Source organism: Crotalus tigris, unplaced genomic scaffold (genome assembly GCF_016545835.1).
Source record: "Crotalus tigris isolate CLP2741 ecotype Arizona unplaced genomic scaffold, ASM1654583v1 scf7180000017598.18339901613:2243638, whole genome shotgun sequence".
Classification (NCBI taxonomy): domain Eukaryota; kingdom Metazoa; phylum Chordata; class Lepidosauria; order Squamata; family Viperidae; genus Crotalus; species Crotalus tigris.
In genome coordinates, this window is record NW_024096502.1 from 1,501,638 (window position 1) to 1,525,326 (window position 23,689).

General features: G+C 40.9%; 1 protein-coding gene across 1 annotated transcript in view; it reads right to left on the reverse strand.

The window, feature by feature from the left end:
* BICC1 (BicC family RNA binding protein 1) overlaps nt 1-23,689 on the reverse strand; it is a 134,303-nt gene that overhangs the window by 30,733 nt on the left and 79,881 nt on the right. Inside the window, exons 4-6 of the mRNA XM_039366823.1 lie at nt 6,357-6,436; nt 4,565-4,723; nt 2,641-2,694 (exon numbers count right to left, since the gene is read on the reverse strand). Of these exons, the coding sequence (XP_039222757.1) occupies nt 2,641-2,694; nt 4,565-4,723; nt 6,357-6,436 (293 nt within the window). The remainder of the gene's footprint in view (nt 1-2,640; nt 2,695-4,564; nt 4,724-6,356; nt 6,437-23,689) is intronic.

Consider the following 23,689-nt stretch of genomic DNA (forward strand, 5'->3'; position numbering starts at 1 on the left):
CTTAGTTCTAGGTTGCTTCTCTCCTTGATTAGTTTCCATCCGTTGCTTCTTGTCCTGCCTTCAGGCGCTTTGGAGAATAGCTTGACTCCCTCTTCTTTGGGGCAGCCCCTGAGATACTGGAAGACTGCTATCATGTCCCTCCTCGTCCTTCTCTTCATTAAACTAGACATACCCAATTCCAGCAACCGTTCCTTATATGTTTTAGCCTCCAATCCCCTAATCATCTTTGTTGCTCTTCTCTATACTCTTTCTAGAGTCTCACCATCTACTCTGCTAATGTGCTGCATATTTGAGCACAGAGCTGGAAGGGCTTCAGGACAGACCTCTGCTCTTCATAGCCACCACATCGAGAGCCCCTTGTTGTTAAAAATGGGGAATCCTTTGTTGTCAGTTCAGAGGCAAGGATTCTGCTCCTCATGGGCACCGAGGGGCCTTCAGGAGCGGAGCAGAAAGACTAGGAACTATTTCAAGTTTTCATTTCATGCAATGCATCCCCAGTGGTTTCCCCTCTCCCAATGAAAAACACATACGAAAGGGAGGAAAAACTCAGCAGAACCACAGACCACTAGAATAGCAGATGAAATGCAGGAATCGCCCTAATGTGTTTGGCAGTCTCCGGCTTCATGCCCAGGGAGCAACGAGGCACGGAAAGAAGCTCCAGAGAAATCCAAGAACTGCAGAACGTTAAGAAAGCCAAAACCAACGATTTTCGGCAAGCGATTCCGTTCGGAGGAAGTAAGAGTGAAAAATATTTGCAAGCTGGTAGAATTCCCCATTTTTCGTAGTGTATAAGAAGTAAAGCCTGCTCTTTCCAATCCAAGCAACTCAGATGACCTTCCTTAGTGGGCTACCTGGTTCCCTCTCGGCTTGCCTCCATCTGTTCTTGGCTTTGGTTGTGACTATCATGCTGTTTTTCTTTGGCTGGTGGAGAACTAGCTCTCCCTAGCCTTTCCATGGCCAAAATGGGGAGGGCAGGGACTCAACCTACAGGCTTGCCTTAGATCAGTGGTTCTCAACCTTTTTACTGCCGCGACCGCCAACGGGTCATAAGTCGAGGACTACCCTACCGGTCGTAAGTCGAGGACTACTCAACTGGTGCAGCACCGTTTGCAGAATGGGACTTTTGGCGGGCTCAGCAGGGCAGAGACAGCCTGGACAATTCCTATTGGCTTTGGAAAGCCAATAAAATTAGACTCTATTCAAGAGAGTCTATTCTATTGGCTTTCAAAAGCCAATAGAATAAAAGGAAGTAGCACAGCTAAGGAAAAGGGGGGAAAAATGGCGGAGTGCATTGTTTGGCGACCCCCGTGAAATGGTCGTTCGACCCCAAATGGGGTCCCGACCCACAGGTTGAGAACCGCTGCCTTAGATGGAGAGAGCATTTCAGACAATGGGGCTGCCACCTGTCAGAAGAATAATTTGGGGTGCCAACTCCAGCTGGGGGTTGCACAAGAATAAATAAAAATGAGATCCAGACAGCTGGAGGAGGAAAGAAGAAATATTTATTCCTAAAAGCAAGGAGTTTGCCTTTAGGGATAGCTGCAGAGAAATGGGGTACAGCAACAGGCTTTTATAGGGGAGCATGTCCTGGTGTGGAAGTGTCTATGTGCTGATTCTAGGGTGACAGTTGAGGTGTGTGTGTGTGTGTGTATAGCTAGGTTTATTCTTCTGAAGTTGCAGTTCTGCTGGGAGACCTAATTTAATTAACTCTGTTTGTTTTTACAGACCTCACTCTTTCTTGAATGCTCCAACACTGGAAGTTTTTAAGAAGAGACTGGACAGCCATTTGTCTGAAATGGTGTAGGGTTTCCTGCCTGAGCAGGGGGTTGGACTAGATGACCTCCAAGGTCCCTTCCAACTTTATTATTATTATAATTATTATATGGTGGATTAGATCTGTTATTTGAGGTTTTGAGGAAGTTTGAGTAAAAGTTTTTTTTTTTTTGCTATTTTTACTCGATTAATTTAATTTCAGCTTGACTGTCAATTATCTGGTGGCGACACCGATTCTCAGTCCATTGTGAATTCGGTTAATGTTTTAAGGGAAGACGGAAAGACTAGATAAAGAATAAAATACACTTTGATATAAAACTTCTCACACACCAAAGCGCCCGCTTTCCTGGATCTAACGAGTATTGTAAAATCAGGAGAGAATGAATGGGAGGGGGGGGGGAAAGCACACTGTGGTTCTGAACTGTTAAGGCTTTATAGGTTGACATGTTAATTCTTATATCTGGACTCTTAGCAACATGGAAAGCTCTACAGGGATAAGATCTATTGAGCTGGCATTAAGGGGCAGTAATCCTGAAGAGGATACGCAGTGACAGGAACTGTATCTATAGAGACACAGGAAGTGACAAGAAGTGTCTAAAGAAATACTTTGTTCTTCTACACTGTGGCTTACGGTCTCTGCTCTCCGGAGTGCAGAAGATGCAAAGAGGCCTTGAGGAGTCTACTTCACTTGACAGACAGCTGAGCTTTCATTCCACTGGAATGGAAGTCAGGAAAACAATAAGAAAAGTTGCAGCTCCAAGTGCGCTAAATTCCCCGAGCTGCAAAACTTTGCCGAACACATAACACATCTGGAGGACTTCCAGCTTTTTAAAGTAACATTCACTCATGCTGGCATTTCATAATTACCCGTATTCTAACTCTGGCGGATTCCACTCCGGCTGGTTGCCCGGCGATAGACACCTGTGGAAACGCCAGGAGCAAAAGTTAAATTCTAATAATAGCGGAAGCAGGCAGAGTATCCTTGACGGAATATCAATGCATTGCAGAGATCTCTTGGAATTCTAGTTTCTTACTCTCAAAATCACCCCAGGGTCACCCACAGGAGCAGAGGGTAAAGAAGAGCCGAGGTGGCGCAGCAGTTAGAGTGCAGTACTGCAGGCCACTTTAGCTGACTGTGTACAGCAGGTCAGCGGTTCAAATCTCACCGGCTCAAGGTTGACTCATCCTTCCATCCTTCCAGGGTAGGTAAAATGAGGACCCAGATTGTTGGGGGCAATGTAAATATATATATATATATATATATACATTGCTTACTGGTGTACACCGCTTAGAGAGTGCTTGCACTTAAAGCGGTATATAAGTCTCATAAATAAATAAATAAATAAATAAATAAATAAGGGAACATGACAGACACATTCACAAAAGACTTAAGCCTACTGCATCTCAGCTTGGCACAGAAGCAAAAATTATCTGAATAACTGGGCCTTGTTCGTATGTCCTGCTTACACACACCTGAGAAATTGTTGCCTTCCTTGAACGCTTCAAGTCTGCCCTAACATTTACAAATGTTATGGAAATTAAAAACAAGTTTTGAGGTTATATGGGTGTGCTCTTCACAAATCTACAGGAAACAGGGTTTCTTAGGACTTAACATGTTCATCAGAGAGAGGAATTGTCCGAGAGAAAAACTGTGCAACCAAGACCAATCACATTTATTACACTTTTTGATGGGCATGGCATTACTGATGCTCACAGAGTTATTGTGCACAGAATGACAAGGGGAACTGAAGCAAGGTCAAAATGAATGCAGTGATTTGACAAAACCACACGCTGAAACACAATTTGGTTTCAAGAAACTTTTAAAACAGACATGTCAGACACAAGGCATGGGGCCCAGATGTGGCCCGCAAAGTGGTTTCATGTAGCCCGCGAAGCCATCCTGGAAACAGTGAGGGAACCGCCCCCTCTGCCTTAGCCCTGGCCCAGGCCAGCCGGGAGCCAATATACAATTTTGTGGTGGCCATCTATGCTGAATTGCATTCAGTCTTAGCTCCACAGCGAGGAACCAGCTCCTGCCGCGTCGGCCCTAACCCCTGGGTGCATGCTGGGGAGGTGTCACCCTTTGTGAGGACTGAAGAAATGCACTATTGCCTGGAAGTGGCCAGCAAATGGCCCTCGCCTCCTTCACATATCCAGCTTGATGGGCTCTGCTCTGGTCCCACCCCTTTCTGCCAGAGACCCTCAGATCTTTCCCACTCCTGCCCAGGCCCCCACAGGCACCCTTGACGCGAATGATGTAGAGCTGGCCACACCCACTCCATCCACACCCACCCAGTAGGCCGCATCCACCCGCCCCCCCAAGGGCAACCGCAATGGTGATGCGGCCCTCAATGAAATTGAGTTTGACACTCTTGTTTTAAAAGTATGCTGCTGTGTCCTGCTAAAAGGGTATGCATGATGTCCTTGACAACTTCTTTGAGTGTTCAAAGATGACACCCAGAATAAGCATCTAGTGCTTAAGCCTTAATTTCAATAGGAAAATCTCCAAGGAAGCTTTTTCTGGAAAAGAGCTTTTCTTAGGAAAAGCATGCAATTTTATACATATGGTATACTGCCTCTTCCTCCTCCTCCTCCTCCTCCTCCTCCTCCTCCTCCTCCTCCTCCTCCTCCAAATGCAAAACAAACACAAAGTATGAAAGTGATACCCTCCCAAGAGAAGTAGGCTAAATGCTTTCCCACAAAAGCTTTGCAAAGTCCTAGAAGACAATTCCGACTTCATCAAAGATGGCGCACGATCTCAGGGTTCAAGAGAAGCTCAGAGAATACCTACCTGATTGCTTTTTTCCGCTTGGTTGTTTCGGTTAGAATCTGGAAAATGGATGTGGCAGCCCGTTTCTTCCATCACTTTTTTAATATTATTGCCTCCTTTGCCAATGACGTGAGAATGCTCAGTGTGAGATACGTCCATCTTCAGGGTGACTCGGTTGCTCTGAAATTGAAATCAGAATATTCTTTATTTCACTCTGCCGGCAGGCGATACATTCCATCTTTATGAAACTGTTGGCATTCAAGCCTTGGTTTCCAATCTAAGCCCAATTTTTCTGGTGAGGTTTCATCTGCTCCATTTTCCAATCTCCTTTCCCGAGTTAGCAACTGAAGGAGTTTTTTTTAAAAACTAAAAATGGAAATGTTTTGTACAAACTAAAAGGAACATTCTTATCCATGATTGTGCTCTCTATCTCAGCGGTCCCCAACTTTTCCGTCTTGGTGGCCTGGCCCGGTGCGTGGAGGAGGGAGTGTGAGTGGCAGGTACATGCGCAGGCCGCTCATGTGAACGGAGCTCAAGTACCCCGGTTTGAAACAGGTCACAGCCAGACAGAGAGTCAGGACGCAGGAATTAGGGAGCCCGGCTCTATCTTAAATGTGCAAGCAAATATCCCTGTGGTACAAAATCCACAGATAGTGCGTGCTTTTAAACAGATAGGACTATATTTAATTCAAAACTAAGTTTTGTTTTTTGTTTTTTTTTTACAAAAAGCGTGTCCTTAAAAATCCAGGCTAGAAATGGTTGGTTAGCATCAGAATGGGTCATAGTTTCATTCCCCCGTGAAACTTCAATGCAGATCCAGCACAGAAATTGTGCAAAGGAGTCGAGAAAGTCATGTTCTGTGCTAAAGAAAGTGTTTTTAAATGTTTTAGTGCTCCAGTCTTTACTCATTGGGGGCTGGCCCCAAAACTTTGTCACTTTCCAACTATTAAGATAATGCACATTTGAAAACAACGACAACTCTTTTTAGGCGGGTTTACAAAAGTTATCTTGCGCAGAAACTCAGCAAGATGTTGGGCGTGCTGTTACGTTAAAACTGTCATTATTTTTTTTTTTTTTCCTGGCCTTGCTTTCAAAGACTCTGAGATGGGAAGGTGAGCAGGTGAAAGCTTTCCTAAAGTATACGGGCTTTGTGCCAATTTGGGAAGCCTGATGTCGGATGAGTAATCAGATGAGGGCTTAATTGGATGCCCCACTATTTCTGAAAACAGGATCAAGAGTCAAACTGCCAATCCATGAAAACACCCTTGTCCCAAATATAGGCAACTTCCCACACTTTTTCAAGGTTTAGATACAAAATTTGGGATGACGAAGTCTAGTCTGGACTGCGACTTCTTCATTTTAGCTGTATATTTTGCTTATTATGGGCAGATCAGGATGCATGTCTACATCTGGTGTCCAAATCCTAGGTAGAAATGAGACGGGACAGTTGCAGCAAAGGGTGCAAATCACCAACGATACATGAAAGTCCTTGCATTAAATGTCTCTTTGGATGGACGCTGCTTCGAAATGTGGCACCATGGCAGAACTGGCTAGATCTGGGAGTTTCACATAAACCACGATTACCCACAGAATTGTGGAGGGTGGTAGATTATTATTTATTTTTGAAATCTCAGGGAACCAACTATGGAAAAAATCCATATTAGATGGTTTTATCACTTCTAGTAAGAAAGTTTGCCCTTGTGAGCTAAAGACCAACCATGTCGTTGTTTCTCTATTCTTGTGAACACTCAAGTTGAAAAAAAAAACCTCTAGAATTCTAGCCTAAAGATGAGTAGTTAAATTTTCAACTTACTTTTGTATCCAACACACACATGATCTTTTCCTTCGCTTCTTTAACATTCTCCTTTTTTCCAGAGACTTTAATGTGAGGATCTTAAAAGAAAAAAAGAATAATTGCTTTGTACAAAAGCTAAAATATCTCAACAAGTCACCCAACCTTTCTAATACAAGCAAGCATCTTGCCTTCTGCTTTTCATACATATTCTATTAGGTAGGTTACACAGCCAAACGCACAAGAAGTACACTGTAGATTTCCTGGAGAAACCCACAAAGCTCGTGCAGCTTCATCATGAATTAATTTGTGGCAGACACATTAACTTCCAAAGGTTTCAGATGGACTAGACTAGAGAACCTGTTGGGTTTTTTTTCCATTTCAGTGAAATCACATTCCGGGCTATATATTAACCCTGCTGGAATGTAATACAACTTACTGCTCAACATACCAAGTTCTACATGCAAATGTGAAGTTTATTTTCCATCACCAGAGTAAATACACAGTCAGTTGTTGTTGTTAGTTGCAAAGTTGTGTCCCACCCATCGCGACCCCATGGATAATGTTCCTCCAGGCCTTCCTGTCCTCTACCATCTTCTGGAGTCCCTTTAAGCTCACACCTACTGCTTCAGGGACTCCATCCAGCCACCTCATTCTCTGTCGTCCCCTTCTTCTCTTGCCCTCAATCTTTCTCAGCATTAGGCTCTTCTCCAGGGAGTCCTTCCTTCTCATTAGGTGACCAAAGTACTTGAGTTTCAGGATCTGGCCTTCTAAGGAGCAGTCAGGGTTGATCTCCTCTAGGACTGACCAGTTTGATTGCCTTGCAGTCCAAGGGACTCGCAGTTAGCAAGTAGCTATCATCACCATCACCACCTACATGGACAAATCCAGGCACTTCTCTTGGCAAAGCTTCCTGACCCTGCTCGTCTTGGCCTTCTCCTTCCGAGGGCTGAGAGTGTGTGATCAGCCCAAGGTCCCCCAGCCGGCTTGATGCCGAAGACTTGGTGCTACAACCAAGTCTCCTGATTTCTAGCCAGGTGCCTTTAGCAACTACGTCAAACTGACTCTCAATAATTATCAGCCAGATTTATTCGTCCCTGTATTTATGAACAGCCTCCTGTCTGCCAGAATAACAAGTCTGATGCTGAATTGCGCTTCCAAAATTTAGAATTAGGCATATAATAATAATAATAATAACAACAACAACAACAACAACAACATCCACATCTGCCTATCCCAGGTCCTGGGTAAGGACTCGATAGGTAGACAAAATGCCAAATCCAGTCTGAACATGTGGCTGACCGTGTGATGATCCATAATAATAATAATAATAATAATAATAATAATAATAATAATAATAATGTTGGAAGGTACCTTGGAGGTCATCTAGTCCAACCCCCTGCTCAGACAGGAAACCCTATACCAGTGATGGGGAACCTTTTAGAGACCAAGTGCCCAAACTGCAACCCAAAACCCACTTATGCATCGTCAGGTGCCGGGTGGGTGTGGCCCATTGGGTGGGTTTGGCCAATTGAAATGGTGTGGCCCATTGGGTGGGTGTGGCTGCAGTGATAACGGCAGACTGGGTGGGACTAAAAAGTTCAATCAATCAATTCCAACTTTGCAAGATCTTTTTTTCCTGAGAAAAGTTGAAATTGACTGATTGATTGAACCTTTTTTTTTTTTTGCACACGGCAGCAGAGGCCTAAAGCGAAAAGGTTTTATAAAACCCAGCTGAAGGCCTAGGACTGGGGTGATGGCCTGTGTGCCCACAGAGAGGGCTCTGAGTGCCGCCTCTGGCACCCGTGCCATAGGTTTGCCACCACTGCCCTATACCATTTCAGACAAATGGCTGTCCAGTCTCTTCTTAAAAACTTCCACTGTTGGAGCATTCACCGCTTCTGGAGGCAGGTTGTCCCACTGGTTAATTGTTCTCACTGTCAGGAAGTTTCTCCTTAGTTCTAGGTTGCTTCTCTCCTTGATTAGTTTCCATCCGTTGCTTCTTGTCCTGCCTTCAGGCGCTTTGGAGAATAGCTTGACTCCCTCTTCTTTGGGGCAGCCCCTGAGATATTGGAAGACTGCTCTCATGTCCCCGCCTTGTCCTTCTCTTCATTAAACTAGACCAGATGAAGGAGCTTAGTAAGAGTATTAGAATTGTGGAAACCTTTTGGGGAAAGTGTATTTTTGAGGTTTGATGGCTAATAACACCACTTTTTTTTGGAATAGTACCATAAATTTATATATCAATGGAAAGATAATTTAATCAAGAATGTAATGCAACATAGTTTGTTCAATTATCTGTACTGTATTCTATGAAAAATGATAGCCAAATAACCAGAAAAAGGAAGCACAACTTGCTTAAGTTGATATCAGGTAGCTTTCCTTCACCTGATTGTAGCCAATGAGCACGAGTGTTTAGAGAGCCAATCGGGTATCATCTTGTTTTGGCAATGAGCCAATCAGATCACAGTAGGATTCAATTACTGATGTCATGTATTGAAGCTGAGAGGAGGACATTTGTCAGTATGTTATGTGATCACTATCAAATTGGTTGGGGTTTTTTTGTGTTCTTTCATTGAGTGAGCTTGTAAAATGTAATAAAATTAAAGTCATAGTGCAAAGAGTTGACTGGTTGCCCAGAAAGCGATGCAAAATAGTATTATAAAGTGAACAAGGCTACAGTTATAAAGAAATTAGAAGAAAAATGGGTGGAGACTTAACCAAAGGTGGCATTTCTACTGTACACTTTTCCCAAAAGGTTTCCACAATTTTGGCCACTACTGTAGATGCCAACTCAATCAAGGACTTATGTTCTCTTCCAGTGATCAATCCTGCCTCTTCTGTTTGTAATCTTGATGAGTACATGTTGCTTGGCATAGTTTTAAGACTTTCTTTGTGTTGACTGCTTAGTGACACAAACAATGTACTCTACACTGGAGTCCTACTCAATAGTGTAATGGGATTGAAACGTTCCAGCAGTTTTATATTCTTGTGGCATGTTTTTTTATCTCGCTCTGTGGATGTGGCATTGAAATCTTTCCTTAGCTAAAAACCAGGAAGGACAGAGCACCATCTGCTGTTGTTACACATCACCAGCAAGTTTACTGGATGATTTCTCCTTTCTGAAAGGAGAATAGCTTTGCACCCACAGGGCCACTGATGCAATGTATTGTTGCAACAGACTTGAAGTCTCTTTTGCTAGTGTTCCAGGCAAGATCTCAACAGCTTCACAACAGGAACATTTGAAAAGGAGCTTCCGACGCTAGACTCTCGTCTCAGTGCAACGTGGCACTCTTGAAACGATGAAACCATACAATGTACACATCATTTGCTTTCTCTATGCCACGCCCAGGGTCGTCTGAATCCCTCCAGCGAGGGTTAAAAGGATTGCTAGAAAAAAACAGAAGTCACGTTCCGGCTGATGGGAAAAAGACGACACTTAAACCACCTTGTGTTTTCTTTGGCTGTGGCTCAGCACGGGACGGGATTCCAGGCAATTGTGGCTTATTATTAAATAAACGCGGCAAAGCTTCACAGGGTGACCAAAATGACCACCTCTCAGAGACCCTGTCACAGTAGATTTTCCGCACCGAACAGAGTTTGCATTAGGCTGCTTTAAACCCTGTAATTCTACAGAATTAGTGTTATGAATACACCCATCATAATTAGTAACCAAACCAAGAGGGAAATAGGCTGATCGCACAAAGAAGACTATCAGACCTTTAGCGAGATTTGCAAACAAAAGGAGAATGAAGATCTTCTCCTTGTGGAAGATCAGCAAAAAAAAAAGTCCAGGTGGTTTGTAAAGAATCATAGAATCCTGGAAGGGACCTTGGAGATCTTCTAGTCCAGCCCCCAGCCCAAGGCAGGAGTCCTTATTGCATCCCGGACAAGGATTTGTATATACTGCTCCTTCCTCAACCAGCTAATTGATTTATTTGCCAGGTATTCCATTTTTCCCTTTAGGAAACTGAAGTAACGTTACGCGAAGGAGTAAGCCACTTTGGGATGGTCCAGCCAGATTTAAACTGAAAACTCCTTTCAGATTTCAAGGAAAACTTGTGAAGACATTCCCTGGATGCAATTATCTTCTTGCAGTACTTATACCGTCCTCTGAGACGGGGTCATATTTACCATGATTTGGTAGAAATTTTACCGATGGGATGGAAATAAAAATGATTACTCTGTGAGTATTCTGTTCTGCCAAACACAAAAAAAGACTTTTTGTAAGCACGACGAATGAAGGATAATACTGAATTGGATTTCATTTTAAATTGTTTGTATTTTAAATTGTTTACTCCGTTGCATGAAGAACAAATTTTGCTGTAGTAAATGTAGCTAAACAAATCCAGCTAAGCACACTCATGGCTTGGCTATTTTGTCCTTACAGCGCAAGGATGGAGAGCAGATGGTCCAAACTCTTAATGCTACAAACCCTGAATCACTATGGTTAAGAAAGTCAGAGAAAACTAGAATGCTAAAAATGTAGTAAAGTGGTGCAGCTGACAGAAGTTAAGAGGTTTAAAAATTAAGTGCACAGCAGGGGGGGAAGGTATGACACAGCTCTTGGCTCCAAATTCCATCACTTGCAACTACTTCTCACAGAAGAGATTCATCAGGGAACTATTAAATGCCAATCATTGTCTGGGTAAAGTGAATTTGGATCCCATAAAGCAAGCCAAATAGCTCAGAGCAGCTATGACACTGGAGACAAGTGCACATGGAAAAATTATGATGTATTCTAAAATCACAATGCATCAGGAACTTCCCTACATCAATGCAGGTACAGAAGATCAAGGAGGAGACATGGGATGTAAGATTTTAACTGCAACCCTGATTTAACTTACTAAATCCCATTTTCACTAGAGCTGGACTAAAAGATCTAGAACTCTCCAAATGTTGGTTTGAAGCTCCGAGCATGTCTTACATTAACCTGTTTGATCTGAGGACTCTTTAAGAAGTTCAAATGAGATTCACTTGGACAATCACCTCACCCCACAACATAAGAGCTAATTTCACATCAGCTCTCGATATTATTTGTCTTCTGATTCTGTTAAATCTCTAAAGTTAAGTAATCTTTAGAAGGACTTCAGTACGTATATCAAAGCTTTGCTTTTTTTAAAAAAAAAATCAGATTCTCATTCTTTTCTTTCCATCAGTCTTGCTAAAGAACACTTGATGAGTGTCACATTTGGAAATACTTTTAACAGGCTAAATTAAAGTTATCAATTCAAATTAGGCTTTGATTGAAAACAGTTCTGTTCTGTGCCCTCTACTCTATCTTTAGTCTTGTGTCATTGCTTTGCTGTTAACCTCATCAAGACTGTCAATAAGCAGTTACTAAATTTGTCCTCCTAAATAAAAATAACTTAAAATTGTTATTTTAAGCTTGTTTCGAGGGGGAAGAAGAAATTGCTGTCCACCCACTCAGATATTATGGCAGTTATCAGTAGAGTTCCTTGGAAAATGAAAAGAAGAGAGGGATGGAAAACAAGATAATTTGATCCTCCATGTCACAAAGCCAGACTTTCTATGGGCCCTTGTTCATATGTATATATACATGAACAGGCATGAACAAAATGATAAAAAAATGGAAACATCATCATGCTTATCGTAAGTATACGTTTATGTAATTTTTCTTTAAGCGCAAAAAACTCAGAAGGGCAAAAACGCTTCTATTATACGAGAGAAACAGAAGTAAACATAAAACCGGAACAAATATCTTGAAATAAACAAGCATTTGCTGTCTTTTTTTTTTTTTTAATATCGGTGATGAAATCCAGTTTCTTTCTTACAACTCTTCCCAACTGGCAGTTCAGGAATTACAAAACCCCTGCAAATAAATCTTAATCAGATGTACTGAGTAGTTCTTAGGCGGCATTCTACCACAAAGCTTTTGCATCTGATCCATTGAAACACGTAAAAATGAAGACGCATTCAATGACTTGCTCAAAGATTCCAAGAAAATTCAAAAGTTAACCTGCCATAATAATAATAATAAAAATGACATATGGATTCAGTGATCGGTGAACCCTATTAATTGTTTGAAAAAAAGGATACTACTGTACTGTATACCTTTAAACTAAGGGTTGAATTTAAGCTTTATTTATATAATTATTATTATTTATAAATAATAATAATAATAATAATAATAATAATAATAATAATAATAATAATAATAATAATAATAATAAAGTTGGAATCACTTTCTTTTTATACTTTTGTGTTTTTCCCCCCCTGTGGTTTTTGTTCTCTACATTCCATCTTTTTCTTTATTCTTTATCTCTATCTCTCCTTCTTTCTGACAGTCTGTTAGTTTTTATCTTAATATTCTATGAACATAATTTAAAAGGGGGGAACAATATAATAATAATAATAATAATAATAATAATAATAATAATAATAATAATAATAATAATAATAGATGAGAAAGAACTGGAGAAGATAACAAAATACAAAGACCTACAAACAGAAATAGAAAGATTGTGGCAAAAGCAAGCAAGGGTAGTACCAATAGTAATAGGCTCCTTGGGTGCAATCCCAAAACAACTGGAGCACCACTTGAACATCATTGGCATTGACAAATTTGCTATTAGTCAATTGCAAAAGGCGGCCTTACTAGGAACTGCTTCCATCCTGCGACGATATCAGTAATACCATCAAACATCCACATCTGCCTATCCCAGGTCCTGGGTAAGGACTCGATAGCTAGACAAAATGCCAAATCCAGTCTGAACATCTGGCTGACTATGTGATTAATAATAATAATAATAATAATAATAATAATAATAATAATAATAATAATGTTGGAAGGAACCTTGGATGTCATCTAGACAACCCCTGCTCAGGCAGGAAACTCTATAACATTTCAGACAAATGGCTGTCCAGTCTGTTCACCACTTCTGGAGGCAGGTTGTTCCACTGGTTAATTGTTCTAACTGTCAGGAAGTTTCTCCTTAGTTCTAGGTTGCTTCTCTCCTTGATTAGTTTCCATACATTGCTTCTTGTCCTGACTTCAGGCGCTTTGGAGAAGAGCTTGATTCCCTCTTGGAACAAATGCCCCTGAGATATTGGAACACTGCTATCATGTGCCCTCTCGTCCTTCTCTTCATTAAACTAGACCAGGGGCTAGGCAACCTTGATTCTTTTATGACTCACGGACTTCAACTCCCAGAATTCCTGAGCCAGCATGGCTCAGCTTGGAAACGTCTCCCTTTCCCCTCAGCGTGTCTGGCTCAGAAATTCTGGGAGTTGAAGTCCACGAGTCATAAAAGAGCCAAGGTTGCCTATCCCTGAACTAGACATTTGGACTGTTTGAATCCACATTTCTCTGGACATTCCATCCATGCCTCTATTCCTTGTGCAAAGACAAACCTCAATGTTTGTGAGGTCCAGCGGTGGAAGAACTTCCATCCTGACCTGCTTTTCCCCTCTTGACTGCTTAGGGCTCTACTTTGGCAGGATAGAAATGGTAGTCTCACAGGGTCTGGAGGCCAAGATGGAAAGACGTGGCTCATCATCCTCTCTGAAGATCTTCCTTTGAAGCGAAGGTGGAAGCACTCTAGCCCAGAGCAATGGAGTTCCTAAAGGTGCTAGGACCACAGCAGCCAGAGAGGGAGGGAGAGAGTTATCCTGCCCTCATATACCTCTCTCTGAATAATGGAGCTTATTTAGTATAGGCTGTCTAAGTATCTTTCAAGCCAAAGACAACAATGCAAAAATAAGTCTAAGTGAAAAAGGCCTGTGGAGATAGATGGCAAAAGTCAATCTGTATCCTGGTGGTGCCTATTTGCTCAGAAATAAAATAACCCATGAAATCCTCCGGAGCTGCCATACATTGTACATATCCTGCACAGTCTTTAGGCCAGAGATGGTTTTGCTTTTCCTAAACCAGGGGTAGGCAACCTTGGCTCTTTTATGACTCATGGACTTCAACTCCCAGAATTCCCGAGCCAGCCATGCTGAGGGGAAAGGGAGAGGTTTCCATGCTGAGCCATGCTGGCTCAGGAATTCTGGGAGTTGAAGTCCACGAGTCATAAAAGAGCCAAGGTGGCCTACCCCTGCACTAGGCCATGTATTATTTTGTGATCCTCTTATTATTATTGTTCGTTGTGACATAGGATGGCTCCTTCAGTTTGAAAGACTGCCACTCAATCACTCACAAGGCATGCTGTCTTTAGAGTTTGTTCGGCTAAATGCAACAGAATATGCGAGAACAGTACAACATTAAGCAATCAGGCAAGGCCAAAAATAGCACTCTCTTTGCAGCTGGAGATATATTGTTTTGTGGCAATGAAAAGCTTACAAGGAGTGTGAGTGGGTATAATAAAGGCTGAGTTTGAAAACAGCAGCGAACAGGTACAAGTTATTGAGAAAATAGAAAATGTTGGCTTAATACTGTTACTTTGACAAGAACAAAAAACTGCCCTAGTAATACAAAAGAACTTTGAAAAATCACTTAAATATGAACCAGCAGTGTGTAGCAGCTGCCAAATAGGCTAATACAATCCTTGGTTGTATAAACAGAGGCATAAAATCAAAATTATGTGGAGTATTAGTAATGCTTTATAAGACTTTTGTAAGTCCACACCTGGAATACTGCATTCAGTTTTGGTTGCCACATTACCAAAACAAAAAAATAAGAAAGAAAGAAAAGATGTTGATATTTTGGGAAAAGTGCAGAGAAGAGCGACTAGGATGATTAAAGGCCTGGAGACTAAAACATACGAAGAACGGGTGCAGAATTTGGGTTTCACTAGAGAAAAGAAGGACTGGGGTGACATGACAGCAGCCTTTCAATATCTCAGGGGCTGCCACAAAGAAGAGGAGGTCAACTTATTTTTCAAAGCACCAGAAGGCAAGACAGGAAGCAATGGATGGAAACTAATCAAGGTGAGAAGCAACTTAGAAGAACTACAAAGAAATTTCCTAACCGTGAGAATGATCAACCAATACTTTCAAAAGTTGTGGTTGCTTCATCACTGGAAGTTTGAAGAAGAGACTGAACAGCCACTTGTCTGAAATTTGTATAGGGTCTTCTGTTTGAACAGGGCGTTGGACTACTAGATGATCTCCAAGATTCTATTCTATTCTATTCTATTCTATTCTATTCTATTCTATTCTATTCTATTCTATTCTATTCTATTCTATTCTATTCTATTCTACTCTACTCTATTCTGCATTCTGTTCTATTCTATTCTATTCTAGTCTAGTCTAATCTATTCTGCATTCTATTCTCTATTCTATTCTATTCTATTTTATTCTCTATTCTATTCTATTCCATATTTTCTATTCTATTCTATTCTATTCTATTCTATTCTATTCTATTCTATTCTATTCTATTCTATTCTATTCTATTCTATTCTACATAATCACAGACAAATGGTTGCCCAATCTTTTCTTGAACAACTTGGATGCTCCAACACTGGAGGTTTTTAAGAAGAGACTGGACAACCACTTGCTCTCCTGCTTGAGCAGGGGGCTGGACTAGAAGACCTCCAAGGTCCTTTCCAGCTCTATTTCTATTCTATTCTACTCTATTCTATTCTATTCTATTCTATTCTATTCTATTCTATTCTATTCTATTCATTATTCTATTCTTTTCTTTTCTATTCATTCACTCAAGAAGCTTGGGAAATTTTGAAAAATGAGATAATAAAAGCACAGTCTAGCACAATACCAACAAAGAGGAAAAACAACAGCTCTCAAAAGAAACCATCATGGCTGCATAAAGAACTCTCTGACAAATTGAAAGATAAAAAGGACAAGTATAGAAAGTGGAAAGAGGGGAACATAACTAAGTCAGAATATCAGCAAATAGCCCGAGCCTGCAAAGATGAAGTGAAGAAAGCCAAGGCTCAAAATGAACTAAGGCTTGCGACCAAAGTCAAAAATAACAAAAAAGCTTCTTTCAACATGTAAAAAACAAGAAAAAAGTGAAGGAAATGATTGGTCCATTAGTGGGTGGAAGTGGCAAGAAGGTGACAAGCAACAGGGAGAAAGCAGAACTATTTAACTCATTTTTTTGCATCTGTCTTTACACAAAGGGAAAAAACAGACCAACCTATCAAAAATAGTGCCATAAAAAACAAAACAGAAACACAAGTTAAGATAGGCAAGAAAATCGTTAGTGAGCACCTGTCCAGCCTAGATGAGTTCAAATCGCCAGGACCAGATGGGATTACACCCCAGAGTTCTCAAGGAACTGGCAGATGTGATATCGGAGCCACTGAACTATATTTTTCAAAGATCCTGGAACACAGGGGAACTACCAGAGGACTGGAAAAGAGCTGATGTAGTTCCCATCCTCAAAAAAGGAAAAAAAATGGATCCAGGAAATTACAGACCTATCAGCCTGACTCAATACCTGGGAAGATCCTGGAAAAGATAATCAAACAACGAATCAACGAACACCTAGAGGCAAACAAAGTCATTACTAAAAGCCAACATGGGTTTGTCAAAAATAGATCATGCCAGACAAATCTTATTGCATTCTTTGACCAAGTGACAAAATTAGTGGATCAGAGGAATGCTGTGGACATAATTTACTTGGACTTCAGTAAGGCATTTGATAAAGTAGATCACAACCTACTACTTGACAAGATAGAAAAATGTGGGGTAGACAGAACCACCACCAGATGGATCCGTAGCTGGCTGACCGGCCGTACTCAGCGAGTGGTCCTCAATGGAACTGCATCTATATGGAGGGAAGTGTGTAGTGGGGTGTCCCAGGGCTCTGTTCTGGGCCCAGTACTCTTCAACATCTTCATCAACGATTTGGATGAAGGGATAGATGCGGAACTCATCAAATTTGCAGACGACACCAAGCTGGCAGGAATAGCCAACACTCCAGAAGACAGGCTTCATATATAGAAGGATCTGGACAGACTTGAACACTGGGCACTAACTAACAAAATGAAATTCAATGGTGAAAAAAGCAAGGTTCTACATTTAGGCAAGAAAAACCAAATGCACAAGTACAGCATAGGTGGCACCATGCTCAATAGTAGTAACTGTGAGAGGGACCTCGGAGTCCTAGTAGACAATCACTTAAATATGAGCCAGCAGTGTGCTGCAGCTGCCAAAAAGGCCAACACAGTGCTAAGCTGCATTAACAGAGGGATAGAATCAAGATCACGTGAAGTATTAATACCACTCTTCAATGCCTTGGTAAGGCCACACTTGGAATACGCATCCAGTTTTGGTCACCACGATGTAAAAAAGATGTTGAGACTCTAGAAAGAGTACAGAGAAGAGCAACAAAGATGATTAGGGGACTGGAGGCTAAACATATAAGGAACGGTTGCTAGAATTGGGTATGTCTAGTTTAACGAAGAGAAGGACAAGGGGGGACATGATAGCAGTATTCCAATATCTCAGGAGCTGCCATAAAGAAGAGGGAATTAAGCTATTTTCCAAAGCACCTGAAGGCAGGACAAGAAGCAACGGGTGGAAACTAATCAAGGAGAGAAGCAACCTAGAACTAAGGAGAAACTTCCTGACAGTGAGAACAATTAATCAGTGGAACAGCTTGCCTCCAGAAGCAGTAAATCCTCCAACACTGGAAGTTTTTATGAAGAGACTGGACAGCCATTTGTCTGAAATGGTGTAGGGTTTCCTGCCCGAGCAGGGGGTTGGATTAGATGACCTCCAAGGTCCCTTCCAACTTTACTACTACTATTATTATTATTATTCTATTCTATTCTTTTCTATTCTATTCATTATTCTATTCTATTCTATTCATTATTCTATTCTATTCTATTCTATTCTATTCTATTCTATTCTATTCTATTCTATTCTATTCTATTCTATTCTATTCTATTCTGTCTAGTCTAGTCTAATCTAGTCTAGAATACATCTATCTGTTCCAGAATAGTTTCAGTCCAGCTTATGCCATCATTGCTAAGAATTCTGGGAGTTGAAGTCCATATGCCTGAATAGCACCGAGTTTTGGGAAAGCTTTTGTAGTTGGTGATCACTATAGCCTAATCATTACTTTAAAAAAAAAAAAAGGCTGATGCCGTAAATGTGGCATTTAAGAAGGAACAAATTTCCTTCCCAAAATAGAGCCAATTGCTACATTATCCTTTGAAAAGGAAAACAAAACACAAGAGTTTGCTACAGTATGTGAGCACAACTTAACACATAGTACCCCTCAACTTCTTATCAACGTTTATTGTACTTTTTTTTAAAAAAATGAAGCATTCCATTGGAAACATTCAGTTCTGTTTCTAAAGATTTTGGCAAATGTTGCAACCAGCTTGCAGCCAAATATCTTAATATACTGTATTTGTTCCAAGAGATTTATTACTTCTTGGCTCGACAAATTTTAAGATCCTTCAGTAAATGTGGACGACAACAACTGCTGCAGCCATTACATTAACTGCCTGAAGGCATAGTGGAGGACTTTTTCCATAAACCAATTTATTAGAATTAAACTATTTAGTGCTTGGAGAAACAGAGCAAGTTCTTAAACTTTCCTTTCTGTATCCAGAACAAAAATCATAGCATTTGAGGTTCGCATGTATTTTATTTAAAAAAACCAATGCTCTTATAAAAGCAACATTAACGGGGATTTTAAAGCATGTTTCAAAATGATTTCTTTAGTTGTACAGAAAAAAAAGGAACGGTTGCTGGAATTGGGTATGTCTAGTTTAATGAAGAAAAGGACGAGGGGGGATATGATAGCAATCTTCCAATATCTCAGGGGCTGCCCCAAAGAAGAAGGAGTCAAGCTGTTCTCCAAAGCACCTGAAGGCAGGACAAGAAGCAACGGATGGAAACTAATCAAGGAGAGAAGCAACCTAGAACTAAGGAGAAACTTCCTGACAGTTAGAACAAACTAACCAGTGGAACAACCTGCCTTCAGAAGCGGTGAATGCTCCAACACTGGAAGTTTTTAAGAAGAGACTGGACAGCCATTTGTCTGAAATGGTATAGGGTTTACTGCCTGAGCAGGGGGCTGGACTAGATGACCTCCAAGATCCCTTCCAACTTTATTATTATTATTATTCTTAGCCAATTTATTGAAAAATAGAATAATTCTTTTTTAATTGGTAGCATCCATAGCTTGGTGATCTCCAATCAGTTTATGCTCAAAAATGAGAATTGCTCTTAACAAGATCCCTTTGATTTCAACTTGACTTCCCAGGAAGAACAAGACAAGAATAAGACAACCTGGAAGAAATATGGAATTTTATCAGTACTCACAAAAGTGATTTTTACTGCCTTTCCAAAAATTGTTTTGACATCGCAGTCTTGCCTATATAGCCCTGATGGTGTCCTACTTAGCAACTGGACAAGCATATCCCTGTGTTGACTTTAAAACAACAAGAACAACAAAAACCGCCAATGCTGGGCTGTGTGTGCCCAACTGAACTAAGTTAGCTGGGCTTAAGCTTCTCTTTTGGATACTTAAAGTTATTAGCTAAATATTTTTTGAGGGTTGGGGTTTTTTTGTTACAGCTGTGATATCCTATTACAGGAGAAAATCAAGTTCAAAACCCTCAATTTTTATTGCTGAATTAGTGACTCCCTCAAATTACACTTAATGAACTCCTGTTGTTGAAAACTGTATAGATTTTTTAAAAATGGTTTGTGCAGGAAACTCTAACCACAGAAATTGGCTTAGCATTTTTAAGAAAACAAATGTTTTAAAGCATTTAATAAAAACAGGCACTTTGCCCAACTCAACCTTGGACCATGTTTACTTCAACTTATAAATGGTAAGGACAGTTTATTTACATACACGGACACGATTTTTGTATCTTGTGTTTCTCAATGAGGATTCACTGAATAATGTCATCTTGCCTCGTTATGGATCATCTTGAAAATGAAACTCATATTAATAACAAAAGCTAGATTTGCAATTGCCACCGTTTAAATTAATTGTTTATTTTTTTTAAAAAAAATATATTCTTGGTTTTAATCGCAACAGATGCAAAATTACTTTGCTGTATGTTGTCAACAGCTTTCTTAACATGAACCAGCTTATCATAGGGATGGAGAAAAGAGTCAAAACAGACTCACAAAGATTCATTTTAAAAACTTAAAAGACTTATGGGCTTTGTTGTTTTAGAAGCCTTAACACACACTTCCCTTTTTTTTTCTTTTCTTTTTTTTTTTTTTTTGAAACCTCCCAAACATGATGCTAGGTAACTGGAATTTTCACAGCTCTTTTGTGTATCAGCCGAATGATCGGTTTAACATAAGCAGCCAAGGACGGTTGAGGCACTCTGAAAGTTGACCAATACTTAATTGCAAAGGGCAAAGCTAAATAATTCCATGGTTACGTGTCCACACAAATGTACACTAGAAAGCAAAGATCTAGATGAGCAGTAAGCTAAGTGAATAGGACAGAATTTTTTTTTTATTTTAGACCAACAAAACAAAACAAAGCACAACAAACATTACACACATACACAAGTAATATATCCTTTTTGTTAACAGCAATTTGTAACAGTACTCTTTGAATAGGACAGAATTGAATAGGGAGAAACGCCAGCATCAGGATAAGAAAATGACCTGGTCTGGCAGTAGGGCATCTGAAAGGGATCTGGGAGTTCAGTGACAACTACACATGAGCCAGTAGTGTGATGCAGCTGCTCAAAAAGTAAATTATCATCTTGGGGTGTATGCAAGCAACCCTGATAGCCAATAGACAATTTTTCTACTAGGAGTCGGGACCACCACACAGTTCGGAGGAGATGCCCACCCAAGATGGGGAAGGGTCTGAAATCCAAATCCTTTGAGGGACAGTTGAAGAATTTGGGTATGTTAGCCTTCAGAAATAATAATAATAATAATAATAATAATAATAATAATAATAATAATAATAATAATAATAATAATAGTAGTAGTAGTAGTAGTAGTAGTAGTAAAGTTGGCAGGTACCTTGGAGGTCATCTAGTCCAACCCCCTGCTCAAGCAGGAAACCCTACACCATTTCGGACAAATGGCTGTCCAGTCTCTTCTTAAAACCTTCCAGTGTTGGAGCATTTACTGCTTCTGGAGGCAGGCTGTTCCACTGGTTAATTGTTCTCACTGTCAGGAAGTTTCTCCTTAGTTCTAGGTTGCTTCTCTCCTTGATTAGTTTCCACCCGTTGCTTCTTGTTCTGCCTTCAGGCGCTTTGGAGAATAGCTTGACTCCCTCTTCTTTGGGGCAGCCCCTGAGATATTGGAAGACTGCTATCATGTCCCCCCTTGTCCTTCTCTTCATTAAACTAGACATGCCCAATTCCAGCAACCGTTCCTTACATGTTTTAGCCTCCAGTCCCCTAATCATCTTTGTTACTCTTCTCTGTACTCTTTCTAAAGTCTCAACATCTTTTTTACATTGTGGTGACCAAAACTGGATGCAGTATTCCAAGTGTGGCCTTACCAAGGTAAGGAGATTTCATAGTAGCCTTCAAATATCTTAAAGAATGCCACAGAGAAGCCATGGATTTATTCTCAACTGGACTAGAACAGCGGTCCCCACCAGAGACCGGTTCCATGGAGAGAGTTTTTTCCATGGACTGGAAGGGGCATGGTTTTGCATGCTACCTGCATCCCGCGGATGGGGCTTCTTCGCTTGTTCATGCGGACTTTCTGGCATGCCGCAGCCTGGTAGTGGTCACAGCCCAAGAATTGGGGACCCCTGAACTAGAGGAAAGAACTAAAATCAGTGGATTAAACCTGTAAGGAAGGAGATTCCAAGTAGACATCAGGAAATAAATTGGAACAGGCTTCCATCTGATGAGTCTTCCTCCCCTACAGGTTTTCAGCTGAAGTTGGAACCTGTATGGAATGTTATAGCACAAGAGTGTCAAACTGCGCCCACCCCATTGCCGGCAATGGGGAAAAAGCTCCAAGACGTCGCGAGTTTGACATATCTGTTATAGCAGATCTTACCCTAACAGGGGTTTTAGTCTAGAATCCCCTCAACTCTCTGACGAGATCCATCAAACAGAATAACAGAGTTGGAAGGGACCTCGTGGGTCTTCCGGTCCAACCCTCTGCTCAAGGAGACCCTGTACCATTTCAGACAAATGGTTGTCCAAGCTCTTCTTAAAAATCTCCAGTCGATGCAGCACCCACAACTTCTGAAGACAAGCTGTTCCACTGGTTGATTGTTCTGCCAGGAAATTCCTCCTTAGTTCTACAGCAGGTTGCTTCTCTCCTTGATTAGTTTCTGTCCATTGCTTCTTGTCCTACCTTCATGTGCTTTGGAGAATAGGTTGACACCCCCACTCCTCTTCTTTGGGACAGCTCCTTAAATATTGGAACACTGCTATCGTATCACCCCTAGTCCTTTTTTTCATTAAACTAGACATACAAACAAGAGATCTATCTATCAAATAATACACCTATTTATCTATATTCAGTTTCTTATGAACCTTTGCAACACGTAGGACTGAAATGGGATGTGCATTCCTTGCCTAGCCTGCAACTGGCAGAGAGGCTTATGTGGGACCTCAGGGTTGCAACTGAGGCACAGATGCTTCAGATCAAGATGACAGACTCAGCGTCTGTGGCCAGACTGAGTCTGCAGTCTACTGCGATCACAGAGTCCCTTCTGCTTGTCCTTCTCTCCCACGTTCTTGGCAGACCCTAAGCATGAGGTAAGAGCTCTAGAAGAATTTCTTCCACTTCTCTGAGGGAAGAGAAGTAGCTGCTCCTCTGGACAACTTAAAGCTACAGCTCCTGTCAACACGACGTGCAGTGTTCCTCCTTCCTAAAACATTTCCCTGCAGCATGTTGCTTGCTTAATAAGTTTTTACTGCATCCAATATCTGCCAAACATCATCTGTGCCATTTGACATACCTGAAATAGTTCTCTTTATATAGAGGGTGATAAAATGGGGAAGGAAAAAGGAATTTTTAATAGCCTTGCACCACGGATTCCAGTCTGTTGAAATGCCCATGATAAATGGCATTTATCTTCTGTTTCATAGTGTTCCTAGACCTTTGACACCCTAATTTGTATCAAACAAGAACCAGGTCTAGAATCCTGCATCATACATAAGCACATTTAACAAGCCTTCATAAAATATGATCGCTCATTGTTGACAGAAAGTTCCATTCTTTGCAATGAGGGACTACTTTGCATTGTAAATCAAATATTTAAGGTCGTGATTTAAGCAGTGCATTAAATCTACAAAGGCAACCACCGTAAACAGATGCCGTTCCTGGACCTTATTGACTGAGACAAAAATTCATTCCTTAGGCACACAAAGAAACATAAAACCAATTTAAATTGAATTATTTATCTAACAGAGCTCTGAGTACATTTGTTGTTAATTGTGAAGTCGTGTCTGACCCATCGCGACCCCATGGACAATGTTCCTCCAGGTCTTCCTGTCCTCTACCATCTT